This window comes from Lacerta agilis, chromosome 2 (assembly GCF_009819535.1).
Source record: "Lacerta agilis isolate rLacAgi1 chromosome 2, rLacAgi1.pri, whole genome shotgun sequence".
Taxonomy (NCBI): domain Eukaryota; kingdom Metazoa; phylum Chordata; class Lepidosauria; order Squamata; family Lacertidae; genus Lacerta; species Lacerta agilis.
Window position 1 is genome coordinate 12,613,127 of NC_046313.1, and position 16,104 is coordinate 12,629,230.

At 47.2% G+C, this 16,104-nt stretch overlaps 1 protein-coding gene across 1 annotated transcript; it reads right to left on the reverse strand.

Annotated features, from left to right (window-relative positions):
- Positions 1-5,549: 5,549 nt before the first annotated feature.
- LOC117043031 (aquaporin-4-like) lies at positions 5,550-14,006 on the reverse strand. Its single transcript, XM_033142655.1, has 5 exons — positions 13,992-14,006; positions 10,381-10,824; positions 8,384-8,548; positions 6,919-6,999; positions 5,550-5,788 (listed from the first exon to the last, which is right to left on the reverse strand). The coding sequence occupies exons 1-5, from the start codon at positions 14,004-14,006 to the stop codon at positions 5,585-5,587; spliced, it is 909 nt and encodes a 302-aa protein (XP_032998546.1). The 3' UTR covers positions 5,550-5,584.
- Between the last annotated feature and the right edge of the window lie 2,098 nt (positions 14,007-16,104).

Here is a 16,104-nt window from a genome sequence, read left to right on the forward strand (position 1 = left end):
CTCTGGGCCATGTTGTGCAGTATGACGCACACTTTCTCAACCTTGCCATCTTCTGGGATGTCCCTGGTCCGTGCATGCACACTCACCCACCTTGTGCGGTTAAGACGCCATCAACGCTTCTTCAACTTCCCAAATGCATGTTTCACAACCATGCATGCCACTCTGGGGCCGTGGTTGTAATGCCAGGGACCCTTTTGACAAGTGTGGGTTCCCTCCAGCCAATTGTGTTGTGTAGTAGTGGTTTCTGCAGTGACATGGGCCCTGTGTCCTCCTGTCAGTACGTGATGCATCACTCCTCACCAACCAGGGGGGTGATAGCCAGAGTGGGGATATTTCTGACTTTTGAGAGCCAAGCACTGCTTGCCCCCTCCCCTCTCTGCCCTCCGTTGTCCCGGACCTTCCTTGCCAATACCCAGGTGTCTTCATGTGTCTCCACAAGCGTTCTGATCATCTCCTGTTCAATAGCAACTGGGAAGGGTAAAAATAGAAAGCCAAGGTGTGGATTTGAACCAGCAGCTTCCTCATAGAACCATAGAGTTGGAAGGGACCACGAGGGTCATCTAATCCCATGCAATGCAGGGATCTTTGGCCCAATGTAGGGCTTGAACCCATGAACCTGAGATCAACTGAGCTATCCCAGGTGCTGAGTATGTTTGCACATGCTTTGCAGATTAACCACTGGGTTCCTTGGCTTGCTTATTGCTGCAGCCTTCCTGGAATTATGTCCTTTTTTAAAGTGTCTGCTTACGTTTGAACCAGTGATGTTCCTTGTGTGTTTTTCTTCACTTTATAAGGCTGTGCAACAGGGTTCCCTTGGCTGTGCCTGCTGCCTTGCTGCCTGTGTTTCTTGTGCATCGAGATGTGGCAAATGACAGGCATGCCCTTGGCTTATCCTCTTGTGTTGGGCTCCCTGTTTCCAGGGACTCTGTCCATTTTTACGCTGTTTTATGTCTTTCCTGGCGACATGTTTTCCACTGCCATTCCACTAGTAGAGCTGCGAGGCATCTCCCTCCCCACCCCAGTGTAACTTGCTCTGTAAATAGGAAACTAGGAAATGAAAAGCAATACTGTAGTGGGGAAACAAAGTTTTCTGCACCAATCTAAACCTATTTACTGAGCGGTAATTTCTGATGATATTGTGGAGAATTTCCTCCCACTGGATTTGCACATCTTGAAATGTACTTTAGTTTACTCGGGGAGAAAATCCCTCCAAAAGGTAGCATAATAATAATAATAATTAAATGGTTATCGGCAGGCTAAAAGGAAAAAAAAAGCTCTCCTAAAAAAGCTCAAGTACTGGTCTTTCTCCCCCTCCCAAAATCTCAATAACAATTGAGCTCTTGGCCAACACTGTGTGTGTGTGTGTGTGTGTGTGTGTTTTGCGCTGTCTGATCGTTGCAAGGGAGCTTTGGAAACTGAGTTCCCTTGCATGGTGAGTAGTTCCTTTGCGAGGGCTGAGGATCCTGGGAAACTGAGTTTTTCAGCCATTTGTGGCTTTCTGTTCAGGGGGGGGGGAGTTATTCTGTTTTTTGAAGCTGTTTTTGTTTTCTGTTTACATAATGTGGTCAGTAATCTAAAAATGAACCAAACCCCTAAAAAACGGGGCATTCCTCATCCCCAAAAAGGTCAACAACTTTGAGCTGAACCCCAAAAAACGGGGGTAGATCACCGCTGAAAGTAGATCACAGTCTCTTGGGAGTTGGCCACCCCTCGTATAAGACATGTAACCAGAATAAAATTTTTTAAAAAAATTCAAGCAAATAATTGTAATAGCTACCGTAATAAAGTACTGCTATAATTATTTATAATTTTCCTAAAATTTTGGTTTCATTCGCCTTTCCGTGCTGAAATGTCACAACCTGAACGACCATGGCTTGCCCCCCCCCAGTTTTGATCCTGGGCACGCCCCTGAAAGGTAGGTTGCAGCAAGCTATGCTATGTTGAGATCAAGACCATTCACAAGGTTGATTTGAGATGTGTCGATCCATGCGGGGGGGGGGGGTGTACTTGTATTGACTTCAGCTGGGAGAACCTGCCATCACTTTCATGTCATGGGCTTTGGACTGAGGAAAGAGAAACCTCTGGTGTGTATGGCAGCCTAATATTAGCACAGGGGGCTGCTGAACTGCCGTTCCTTCCAGTCCCCATAATGGTTCCTTCATCTGAAACCAAAGCCATATCACTCCCAGGCTCTAGAGTAGCCCTTAATCCCAGCAAACACATTCACATCCCCATACCTTATCCTGGGGGTCCTCCTATTCTAGCCAAACCTTTGGGATTCTTAAGTTTACTTGTGCTACAAGGTACAGCAAGGCCTAGTGGCTGTGGACCATAGGAGCCAACTCCTAAGGGCTAAGGTCCCTTCAAAAAAAATATTGAGGGGGCCATGGTCCCCCCAAGTTGATGGGCATTTTGCATCCCCCAAGCCAAGGAGATACGGTAAGTAACTATACGGTGGAACGTTTCGGAAGCCGAACACCAAAAACCCGGGAGTGAATGCTTCCATATTTGCACCTCGGAAGTCAAATGGCTTCCAAGGTGCGTTTCTCAGTTTCCCCCATTGAACTTGCCGACAGCCCTTTGATCCTCGGTTTTTGAACCTTTCAGAAGTCAAAAGAGCTTCCGGAATGGATTACGTTTGAAAACCGAGGTTCCACTGTACAACCTTTAGAAGACGTCAGAAGGCAGACCTGTATAGGGAAGTTTTTAAATGTTTGATGATGTTTTTTATGTGTTGGAAGCCGCCCAGAGTGAATACGAATTACTGGGAAGCATCATTTTCCAGGGACGGATTTACAGAAGCTGCCCCCAGTTTCTGATTTGATCCTGGAAGTTCCTGCTTTTCCTTAGGACATCCCTATTTTCATCGGAGAAATTTTGGAGGGTATGGAATTATGCGACTCCCAAGCCAAGGAGATACAACCCGTAGAAGACATCTGAAGGCAGCCCTGTATAGGGAAGGTTTCTTTTTAAAATGTTTAATGTTTTACTATGGTTTCCCCCCCCCCCATGTTAGAAGCTGCCCGGTGTGGCTGGGGCAACCCAGTCAGGTGGGCTGGGAATTATTATTATTATTATTATTATTATTATTATTATTATTATTATTATTTAGGACATCCCTATTTTCATTGGAGAAATGTTGGAGGGTATGCTAAGGAGCCAAACAAAACTGTACAGAGGAGATGACGCTGGACACAGGACTCCTGTGGCTGGAGTCTCAGGGGTTAAACACTCAGCAAAAAAAGAGGGGTGTGGGTGTGTGGATGGAACCAGGCCCCCTCTGTGCTTAGAAAGAGGCCCCTCTGGGATATTTGTCACCGCAGCATTTTGGAGGCGAGGTTAAGTCAGATCTGTTTAAGGGACTCTTAATTCTCTCTGGGCTCCAGGGGATTTGCCAGCTTGCTCTGTGATTGGGCAGGAGGGAGGGAAACGACCTGGCCTGAAAGGGGCGAGGACAATGGGACTTGCTGGGCTCAGCACTTCTCCTGGCCCAGCGTGTTCCAGGCACAGGGGGAGGGGAGGCGGCATGCGCTCCCCCCCCCCTACTCACTCCATGGCACTCCCCACTGCGCTCGATTGTGTGCATCGGGTTTAGAGCTTAGACCTGTTGTTGAACTCCACCCATGTGGCAAAGAGAACAGAGCGGCACAGTGGTGGCTCTCTGAGATGCTCTCTCCAACGCTGCACCTAATATTGGGGCAAATGAGACACAGGCCTGGGGTAGGGATGGACATCCTTGAAGCCTGCGGCGTCTACTCTTTTGTTGTTGCTGTTACTAGCATCCCCAAACCCACCAGCAAGTGTCCCTATTTTCCAGGGACAGACCCAGATTTACAAAAGCCAGCCCTTTGATCCTCGGTTTTCGAACGTTTCGGAAGTAAAAAAGACTTCTGGAATGGATTGCGTTCAAAAACTGAGGTTCCACTGTACAACCTTTAGAAGACGTCAGAAGACAGAACTGCATAGGGAAGTTTTAAAATGTTTAATGATGTTTTTATATGTGTTGGAAGCCGCCCAGAGTGAATACGAATTACTGGGAAGCGCTATTTTCCAGGGATGGATTTACAGAAGCTGTCCCCGGTTACTGATTTGATCCCAGCATGCCCCGGTTTTCCTTAGGACATCCCTATCTTCATTACAGAAATGCTGGAGGGCCTGGTAGGACGTCCCTACCGTCGTACCTTGGTTCTCAAACGCCTTGCTACTCAAACGTTTTGGCTCCCGAATGCTGCAAACCTGGAAGTGAGTGTTCTGGTTTGCGAACACGAACGTCCGACGCGGCTTCCGATTGAGTGCAGGAAGCTTCTACAGCCAATCGGAAGCTGTGCCTTGGTTTTCGAACATTTTCAGAAGTCAAACGGACTTCCGGAACGGACTCCGCAGGGCCGTCTTAAGGAGATCGGCTGCCCTGGTCCGGCTATCCCTCTGGCGCCCCCGCCATGCCGCCTCTCCGCCACCTCCCTCCCACGCTTGCTGCCCCTTGGGAGGGGGGTGGGCGAGCGGGGGATGAGGGGCGTGGCGCTGGAGCGGCGTGGGGCTCTGCGCGCCCTTCCAGTGCTTCCGGGACGGGAGGCGAGGGCGGCCGGCTCGCGCTCCCGCGCTCCGCCGGGCAGCCGGAGGGCGCGGCGCGGCTGGCCAGCTCGCGCTCCGCTGGGCAGTTGGAGGGCGCTGCCGGCAGGCGCTGCCAGCGGGGCTGGAGGGCGGAGGCGCCCTCCAGGCCATTGCGCCCTGGTGCGCCGCGCCACCAGCCCCAATGGATGAGACGGCCCTGGGACTCTGTTCAAGAACCAAGGTACGACTGTATTTTCATTGGAAAAATGTTAGAGTGTATGGAATAGCACAACCCTATTTTCATCAGAGAAATGTCAGAGGGTGTGCAGAGCGTGCAGCAAAAGACCTATACTTCTGAACCCATAAATGTGGTTTCTTTTTTTTAAAGAACGAGAAAAACCAGAAATCACATGTCTTCCACACATACACACACACACAAAATCCACATGTGGATGCTCCAAGCTTTCTTTGGCAGTATAATTGAGGAGAGAGGGAGGGGAGTTATGTTGTTGTTGCTGTTGTTGAAACAATTGGGAATTACCAAACTCCATGCTGATTTACCTATGAATCACCTGGAGATATACCAGTGAACCCAGATCTGTCTTCTGTCAACTTCTTGGCCCAGAGTTTTACATGATGAAATCGCCAACGGAGTGTAGAATAGAACCTAGCAGCCTTGGTTTCTAGGCCTTTCCTCGTCTGCCATGTCCGTCATCCTGGGAACAGAAACCAGAGCACCACATTCTAGCTTGCTGGACCTTACCCAAAGAGAACCCAGGGATCCTGGTTTCCAGCTCTTGCCCATACTCTCTAAGTTGGGGCCAGAACCAGTGGCCATGCTCTGTGCCATCAATGTCAGACTGTGCCATCTTTAGGGGTTCAGATTCCAGTCCCATCCTAGTGCCAGAGTGCAGATGATCATATATGGAAGAGAGCAGCTGGGTAAAAGTGGCAAAGGAAGCCTTGCTAAGAGGAGGGGGTTTTGTCACATTGGGGTAGCAGCAGGAAGCCGGAGATGGAAAGTCGTTGCCTTCTATTCAGTGCTGTGTTCCCCATTGCAAGGCGGCTTGGCAGCGGCAGAGACAGAAGAACGAGACATGCTGGCCGCCTCCACGATCTCTATGTCGCGGCAGGTCAGGCAGGCAACCAGCTTCTCCCGCGAAGCATTGTTGGCAAAGAAGAATTCATAGGAGACACCGGCAAGGACTGCGCCAAAGATGGGGCCGAGCCAGTACACCTGGAAGGAGGGGAGAGAGAGAGAGAGCACAAAAGAGGCAGCTTGAAGCACCTGTCTCATCCTTGGGAAAGGTGTGAGGTTAGAGAAGATGGCCCGAAAGCAACCAGGATGGGTTAAGGGAGGCAGTTTTAAAGTATCTGAATCAGCTTGGTGGGATCCCAAGAGAGGCAGGGAATCACAACACTCAGGGTTTCTAAGCAGTCTTCACAGGAGCCAGCTCCTAGGGGCTGAGGTACTTTCAGCCCCTCCAGTAAAATATTTGGGGGAGGCCTCTCCCCTAAGTTGATGAGCACTGCCATTCAAATAGGGTATGTGCGTCGCATCATGCGATCGATTATGTGGGTCTGGGCTTACCTGCCCCCACCAATGTTTTATTCAAGTTGGCACCCCTGGCAGTTTTAATAAATAAATAAAATAAAAACCGGAGCACTGAGGGCCAACTAAAATACATTAAGTACAATTGTTAACTACAATAACAATCCCCCCTTTTTTTGTAAGGCACACAAAATGTTTTTCTTGTTTTGTTTTTCTGTTTTGTTTTGTTTTCTATATGGGTACTATTTCTTGTTTCTTCTTTTTGTGTGTGTGTATGTCTTATCCTTCCTGCCCATCCAGCAGTTCGAAAGCACGTCAAAGTACAAGTAGATAAATAGGTACCGCTCCAGCGGGAAGGTAAACGGCGTTTCCGTGTGCTGCTCTGGTTCACCAGAAGCAGCTTAGCCATGCTGGCCACATGACCCGGAAGCTGTACGCCGGCTCCCTCGGCCAGTAAAGCGAGATGAGCGCCGCAACCCCAGAGTCGGACGCGACTGGACCTAATGGTCAGGGGTCCCTTTACCTTTACCTATAATAATAATAATAATAATATTTATTATTTGTACCCCGCCCATCTGGCTGGATTTCCCCAGCCACTCTGGGCGGCTACCTATGTCTTATCTTACTCAGCGCACTTGCAATTCTGTAATTTTTTATTTTTCAATAAAGAATATTTAAAAATGAAAAATAATTATACTAAGCCAGAAAAGCTTGAACGGAAAAAAACTGGAAATACATGAAATACATGAAGTCAGAAAAGGGGAGTACCAAGAACCACTCGTCTCTCAAAAGGCTCTCCTCCATGATCCGCTTACCCAGTGATGTTCCCAGATTCCTGTCACAACAGCTGGTCCCAGGGACCGTGCTGGGTTCATGCTGCCTCCGGAGAAAGTGCCCTGCAGAGATATCATAATGGCATAGTCAGTGGTCACCCACCTCCCTCCTTTGGGCAGATTGTTCTGTGAGTTAGTTTGTTGTCATTATCTCAAAAACAGCCAAGAGTGTCTTGCTTAACATCATCTATTGTTCATAAATGACTTTAATGTGTGCTAGGTGCTACATAAATATAAGAAGTAAGTCCATAGGGTCTCACAGTCTGTTCCCAATCATTGGTATTAAATTTGCTTCGCTCCTGAATTACTAGTAAAGGTTTCTGCACAAACACAAAGAAAAAGCCAGATTCTTCAGCCAGAATCCCCACATTCTGCGATCTGAATCCGTTGTGCAAATATGCATATATTTCCTTACAAACTTTCCCCCCGTGTGTGCCAGTGTTGGTTTTAGTGTACTTTCTGATTTGTCGGCCCTCCTTTGTGCAGCAGTACTGAATTCAGTGCTGTGTGCAGCTGTTTAAATCAATTCCCTGCTTCAGGCCTGAGTTTACTCTGACTTCATCCAGCCATGATTGCATGATTCCTTCGATCTCTAGTTTTTAGTCACAATAGCTTGGCTGACACTGAAGGGTATAGCCAGCAATACAAAGAATATAAGATTGTACTTTGGGAGGCATATCAACTACAAAGCCAATGTGGCCAAAGCTTTGCAGACAGAGCACCTTTTAAATTACAGTAAAACCTCTACTTATGACCGGCTCTACTTGGGCACGATCCAAGTCGCGATCGCGGCAAACCCAGAAGTAAATACCGGGTTTGCCGCGATTCACGTATGCGCAGAAGCGGCTGCTGCCATCTTCACATGCACACAACAGCGCTTCTACCAGCGACCCATTTTGCCTAAAGGACGGGCCGCTGGAAAGGATTATGGTAGTAAGTAGAGGTTCCACTGTATATATATTGTTTTCTGAAGTCATGAGGACTAGGATATAGCTCTGTTTAAGTACAGTGGTATCTCGGTTGTCGAACGGCTTGGTTCCTGAACAAATCAGCTCCCGAACGCCGCAAACCCAGAAGTGAGTGTTCCGGTTTGTGAAAATTTTTTTGGAAGCCGGACGTCTGACGCGGCTTCCACAGCTTCCAATGGAGTGCAGGAAGCTCCTGCAGCCAATCAGAAGCTGCGCCTTGGTTTTTGAACAGTTCCGAATGGACTCCCGGAACGGATTAAGTTCAACAACCAAGGTGCCACTGTAATTCAACCTGACATTCCATGTGTCTTATGAAGCGGTAGGAGGGAATGCTATCATCTGACACATTGGGGGAAGCGGGGGAATGATGTTAAAAATCAGCCTTCAGTCGTGGGCAACTTGAGATGCTGGCCCCAGGTATCTAGCCACAAAACATTCAACCATACTGGACTTTATAAACCATGAGCAAAGGCTCTTACCGCTGCTAGTGCTCCTGCGATTACAGAGAAGCCAATGGCCAAGATTCCAGGCTCACCCAACTCACGCCTCCGATGGTCTTCTACAGCAAAGATGGTGAGAGCTAGCTGGAAAGTGGAAAAAGCTTCCATCCCCAAGGCCTGTCCGGCGTTCCCTTCGCTGCTGACCTGAAATGTTGTAGTTCAAACTGTTTTTAATGTTGAAATTGTTAGTATGCTGCATAATGTCTTCAACCAGCTGGTCTTCCTGCTGCACTCAGCGTGTGAGTAGACTTGATGGGCTCTGAGGAACACCCACCCCCAAATTCTATGACTGCATTTAAAACCAGTTCTATATGCATCACTGTTCGACCCCAGAATGTTCATGGCAGCTGGGTAATCTTTGCATGTCTTTAAAACCATTCATCGGTCAGAATACTTCATTGCATTCATGATGCGGAGTCCAAATAACAAGATAAACACGAAGCCAACAGCTTGCATGTCTTTTGAAACTGTCACAAATGGAGGGTAGTATTGTAAGTCACGTTACCAATAGGGTAACTTGTGCTTTCTTAGTTCTGCATACGACATAACTTCGAGATGGCTACCATTTATAGTCAGGTAACTATTTACTTGCACATTGTCTCCTTCACAGATATGCACACATGTAGCTAAAGGATAAGAGAAAATACATTTTTTAAAAAAAAGAGGGGGTGGAAATGTGGAGTTAATGTCCGTAATGGTGTGAAACGAAGTGGCTTTTGACGGTGGTTGGTGGGAAGGAAAATCCAAAAGGACCTGTTGTTTCAAGAGATAGTTTGAGACAAGAACCGGGTAGTTGGCAGAAAAAGGTCACTTGTAGCCTATGGGAAGTGGGGGCATAAGTGGGCAATGGGCTGCTGGGATGCGGTCAGCAAGTCAGCAGCTGAAGGCAGGGAGTGGTAAAGTTGGAGCATGAGGAAAGCAATGGTCCCATGCAGCCAGCAAGGCTTCCTATTTGCTCAGAACAGCCATCAGTGCTTCCTTGGAAGCTCTTCTATAATCATCTACCTGTTGATACCAGGCAGTTCCTTGGTTGTAGTTCCCTTCACTGCCCAGAGAGGGATGATGGCACTCAGCTGGATTCCCTTTGTAACATTTCTAAGGTCACCCATTTAAATTCAAGACCCGCCACAGGCCCAGACTGTCAAGAGTCCAGGTTCTCAGCTTGATAACACAGTAAGCGTAGGTAATTAATGAGGAGGATTTTTTGCAAAAACAAACAGATAGCTCCGGACGACTCTAACAAAGCCTCCGGCATCATTACTCAAGGTGACCCTTCGGAAAACTCCTTCTGGTGGTGACAGAAGATAATGAATTTACGACCCTTACGTCTCTTGTTTTGCTTCCTATCTAGCAGCCCTCCCATTCACCGACTCTTCGGACTTAGTGGATCAGCTCCAACCTCTTCCTTTTCTGAAAGATTGTATCCATTCATGGCTTTTTGTACTTCCTGCGAGCTTTGGCTGTGTTCTAGCCTGCTCTCGTCTACTGCCTTATCAGCCAGACCATCAAGATCAGGAAGAGCCAAAATCTGCAGCTGCCAGCTCTCCCTGGCCTCACTAACATCTAAGCTTCTCTATTCCTGGCTGCTTTCAGCAGTTGGCTTCAAACCTTTGCTTGGAGCTGGCTCATTCCTAACACAGACCCTCCAAGTGTCCCTATTTTCTAAGGACAGTCCCAGATTTACACAAGTCTGGGACTGTCCTTTCTTATTTGATCCTGGAATGTCCCGCTTTTTCTTAGGATGTTCCTTTTCTTTTATTGGGTAAATCTTATTTATTGATTTTTCACAAAAAAAACAACAACAAAACTGTAAATTACTTTATCCATTGCATCCTCATTTTTTTGCTCTTCAAAATATGGCTACTCTGTTTTATTTCTATTCTTGGCTAAAGTGGGCAGCGTTAAAGTTGAAAGGCGGATGTCTCACGGGGAGGGAGTCCCAAAGAAGGAGGGAGAAAGGAGTGTGGCTTACTCACCTTGGTGACCAATTGCCCCACGGCTGAGGTGGGCAACACAAGGTAGAAGACGCCTGAAGCTAAGATGGCGCCCAAGCACTGGGCCAGGATATAACTTGCTGCATGCAGAGCATCCAGTTTGCGGGTGCAGAGGAAGGCCACCGTGAGCGCCGGGTTGACTTGGGCACCGCTGATGTCGCCAAAGCAGTGAGCCAAGCTGACAGCTACCAGCCCTGCAGCAAGAGCTGGCTGAAGAGGGGAAGGAAGCACCCCTTTGGGGCTCGAAGGGGATGAGGCGCCCAGCACCACCCAAACGAAGATCAGGGTGCCTCCTGCCTCTGCCAGCAGGCAGCACCAAAACTGACGGCTCTGCAGTTCCTGGAGTTGAGGGAAGAAGGAAGAGTCAAGGGACGTTATCACCTGCAGATGGACACAGAAGACTCTGCTTGTTCCGGGAATGGGCCACTACAACCATCTGACCTGCCAACGCAAGCAATTCTCTACATATGTTTTAACATCAGACCTATCACCTTCACATGGCCAAAGTACAATAGCAAATCAAATTCCAGTCTTCAGTTTCCATGGATTTTTACCAGTCCATGACGCAGGAAGGAGCTGGAATATCTCTTCACCGCATTGCCCCCGAATGCAACAGAACAGCTGGGCATCCCCTGGTTAATATCTTTGTTGAGATGAATGACTTAATTTAAATCAAGGGTGGGGGACTTTTTGAGCCCATGGGCCATATCCTTATCTCCCTAATCTGTGGGCCAGCTTTGGAGGGTGAATGGGATCAACCATGCGATGTGTTGACTGTTTGACATCGTATTGACGTCAGATGATTGGCAAGTGGGTTGTCCTGTCAAAGGTGGTCTGTGGGCGAGGGCTGATACCTGACTCAAGCAGGCTTCTGCTTCCAGCCAATGGATGTTTCCGAGCACAATTCAAAGTGTTGGTGCTGACCTTGAAAGCCCTAAATGGCCTCGGTCCAGTATACCTGAAGGAGCGTCTCCACCCCCATCGTTCTGCCCAGACACTGAGGTCCAGTGCCGAGGGCCTTCTGGCAGTTCCCTCACTGCGAGAAGCCAAGTTACAGGGAACCAGGTAGAGGGCCTTCTCGGTAGTGGCACCCGCCCTGTGGAACACCCTCCCACCAGATGTCAAAGAGAAAACCAACTACCAGACTTTTAGGAGACATCTGAAAGCAGCCCTGTTTAGGGAAGATTTTAATGTTTAATAGATTATTGTATTTTAACATTCTGTTGGAAGCCGCCCAGAGTGGCTGGGGAAACTCAGCCAGATGGGCGGGGTATAAATAAATTATTATTATTAAAGTTTTTTTCTTTTATTTTTTACACCTCTCTCTCTCTCTCTCTCTCTCTCTCTCTCTCTCTCTCTCTCTCTCTCTCTCTCTCCTATTCTTCAGGCAATGGCTACAAATGCGAGTTCCCCACGGGATAATCATTTGACAAGCAAGGGTTCGGTCCTGCCTTCTGCAGGCTAGCTACAGGCGATTTGTTCACACAGCCAAACCTAGCAACAGCTTAGGCCACCTTCCTGTTGGGTGATGTCACCTGATTGGCGGGTAGGCAAAACAACAACAACCCAACCACCACCTTGTGGGCCTAATTGAAACCCCTGGTGGACTAAAATTGGTCTGTGGGTTGGAGGTTCCTACCTCCTGATCTAAAAGGAGTTATTAAGCGGTAGGAGGGAGTCCAGTTTGGGATGGGATTCCAACTGGCCTAGCCCTAGTCTGTTTCCTAATGCCTGTCCCTCGAGGCTCAAAGTACAGAAACTTTTTTTCTTATGCATTCTCACCCCATCATGTGATGCAGGCCACATGAAGTACCTTCAGTGTGTCTATGTAAGCAGTAATGCCTCTCAGAGGCAACTTCTTTCTCTAAAACCCCCCAACTGGCAGAGGATTGATCCTGGTGATCAATATGCAGGCTCAGCCCCATATCTACTGAACCACCAGAATAAATATGGTAAGAGAAATCAAGCACTAAGATCACGGAGGCCAGCATGGTGTTGTAGTCACTGTCAGATGGAACCAGAGAGACCTTGGGTTTAACTCCTCACATGGCCATGAAGTTCACTGAGTGACCCTTGGGTCAGTAACTCTCTCTTAGCCAGACTAACCTACCTCAAGGGTTACTGTGAAGATGAAATTGATGGTACAAGAGGGAGGGGTGAGAGTAACATGCATGACACTCTGAGCTCCTTGTGTTGCTAGCAGCATAGAAATATAATGAAATGGCATCTCAGTGTGGGATCCATTGATCTCATGCACTGCAGAAACATAGTATGTGCAAACATAACCTAAGAATCACGGCTTAGTGAGAACAAGGGACCATTCAGGAGTCCCACCAGTGGACAAACGGGTGCCAAAGGGTGTTCACAAAAGAACTCTTGTTGGTGGCATATCCATCCCATAGTTGTCTCCAGCATCTGGCAGTCAAAGGTATACTGACTTTGAAAACACAACCTGTGCTCCATTGGCCAACAGGATTAGGAATCTCCCCCTCCAACCCCTAGTGCACACCATGGTGTTTGTTCTGCGAATGCCTGATTATCGTCTTCCAAACCAACTACTCTACTCCGAACTTAAAAATGGAAAGCGTAATGCTGGTGGTCAACAGAAGAGGTTCAAAGACTCTCTCAAGGCAAATCTTTAAAAATGTACCATAAACTGGGAAACATTGGCCTGTGAGTGCTCCAATAGGAGAACAGCCTTTACCAAAGGTGCCATGGACTTTGAAGACGCTCGAACTCAGGATGAAAGGGAGAAATGCGCTAAGAGGAAGGCACACTTGGCAAATCCTCATCACGATCAACTCCCGCATGGAAACCTATGTCCCCACTGCGGAAGGATGTGTGGATCCAGAATTGGCCTCCACTGTCACTTACGGACTCACTTTTAAAACCGTGTTTATGGAAGACAATGTTACACGGCCACGAGTGATCGCCAAAGAAGAAGACGAAAGATGCATGTAGCCATTTGTGTGTTATGCAAGAAAAACAACAACGAAAGAATTGGCATCACAAACTGGAATGACACACAAGGTTTTCAATCAATTTACCGGTAAGTCCCAATAACAGACTATGCCATTGGTCCATCTAGCTATCCTAGCTATCTTGCTAGATATCTAGTCCATCTAGCTTTCTAGCTGTCCCATTGGTTTTCTGCTGGCGACTCAGGACTTGATTTAAGGGACACGAGTATGGGGCACCTGATTTTTAAAAACATCCATTGACAAAAATGATTCCGTACCTTCCGTCAGTTACAGTATCTGCTAGCTACTTAAAACATTTCTTTTCTGATTCTGAACTTATACTGGCCCTGAGGAAAATATGCTGTCTGCATTGTCTCCGTTTTGGATTTGGTGAATGTTTTCAAAGTGGCCCGATGAACTGAAGCAAAATGTGTTGAGGGATCAGAAAAGGTGAAATGGACACAACCTACTGACAGAAATGACTGGTGGAGTGTATAGATGGACACATAGGTGGATTGTTACACGGGAAAACAGGTGGACATCAACTACACGATAGGAAGGGAGTTGTGGGTGAACACTATCAAAATACATCCAATTTGGCTGCCTCCTATATTCACAGAAGGATGTTCTTACCTCCCTGATGCCCATGGTGTCTGGCTGCAAGTTCTGATCTGAGTGAGGGAAACTGCTTTGCTGCTGTAATCTAGTGGTCTACCTTTCTCCCACATCCTCCTTCCCTCCCTCCCTTCACCCTCCCCTGCTAGCATCCTAATAAGGGTGATGCAGAAACAATCCAGAGGAAGATGAACGGAGGATATCAAGGAACAGCCAAATGATCAGAAGTAGAATTTGGTGCTGGAGTTCATGAGATGTCCAAAGTAGTCTCTAAAGCCCATTATTCAACTCATGTCCTCAACTCATGATACTTGGTCATAACACAGTTTCTTACAATGCCTTTGACACAGCCCTGCTGGGTTTGGTCAACTAACATCCTACTATCAACATTGTTATTCCCCGTCCAGGGTCCGAGGGGAAGGGGGAAATCTCTAGGGAGGGAAAACACTATATATATATATATATATATATATATATATATATATATATATATATATACGCTTTAATATGTGTGTGTGTGCATGTTGGGAATCTCTGGGTTGACACTGAAGATGTCAAGGCAACAGGTTCCTTTGAAGCTCATCTGAAGAGGGTTGTCACAGTTACCATTGCCCCGGGATGGAACTAATTTCTGTATGATCAAAGATAGATAGCACACATTTCAATGAATTTAAATATGAAACAGGCAATAGATGTGTTTTTCCGCTCCCCCAAAGAGAGATCATGCAGTTAAATGTGCTGCTGACTTTTCCAACTTCAAATTTGCATCCTAGTGGGCATGAATCTGTAGGTAATGTTTTGCAGAACCAAGTCAGGCACATGCCATTCTCAGGCCCAGTCTGGATTGATCCTCAGTTCCTTTGCAATATGAGAGAGGAGGAAGGAAGAGATTATGAAGCCAATGCAGCAAACTCAGTTTGTATGCCTGGAACAGCAGCGTCTTGTATCACAACGTTCTTGTTCTGTCTGGGACAGTTCCTCTTGCATCTACTTCCAAGACTGCAGCAATAGTGTGTGCCCTACAAATGTTGTTGTTGTTGTTGTTGTTGTTGTTGTCACCTCATTTTACTCAAGACAAACCCAAAGTGACAAACAAAAACAGCAAGGCACAATAAAGGCAACACGAAGGACAACATGCAACACCATCACCAAGGAAACAGCTACTCACCTTTTTAGCAAGGAACAAAAGGCATAACAACCTGCAGCAAAATCTATGTCAATGACACAGCCAGCTAAGCAAAGACTTTTGGGAAAAGCCTGGTTACGAGTTCTGAATTGGTAGAACGAACTGTATCACTTCCGAGTATTTTTGCATTGCAAACAGAAGTCCAGCACAGCACAGATATGGCACCGAACAGTAGGTTTTCCTTGCTTTTTCCTGCCCACCCTCCCAGCTTGTAGAGCTATAGTAGGAAACTGATTTGGATGTGTTCGAACGGATGACATCAGACAAAGTTGCCCCTGAAAAAAGAGTGATAGGACACAATAATCTTTCTCAAGAGTTCTTTTGAGGTTTCCTCTGTCTTTGCTTTTAGGGACGCAGGTGGCGCTGTGGTCTAAACCACAGAGCCTAGGGCTTGCCGATCGGAAAGTCAGTGGTTCGAATCCACGCGACGGGGTGAGCTCCCATTGCTCAGTCCCAGCTCCTACCCACCTAGCAGTTCGAAAGCACACCAAAAAGTGCAAGTAAATAAATAGGTACCGCTCCGGCAGGAAGGTAAACGGCGTTTCCGTGCGCTGCTCTGGTTCGCCAGAAGCGGCTTGGTCATGCTGGCCACATGACCCGGAAGCTGTATGCGGCCAAATGCCGGCTCCCTCGGCCTATAGAGCGAGATGAGTGCCACAATCTCAGAGTCGTCTGCGACTGGACCTTACAGTCAGGGGTACCTTTAACTGTCTTTGCTTTTATGTTGCTTGAGGGCTACAGGAGAAGGTAATATACTTGTAAGCTTTCCATGTGTGCCTGGTCACATTTAAATGAATTAACTTTATTTATACATACATACATACATACATACCCCGCCCATCTGGCTGGGTTTTTCCAGCCACTCTGGGTGGCTCCCAGCAGAATATTATTATTAATAATAATAAAGTGATAAAATATCAAACATTAAAAACTTCCCTAAACAGG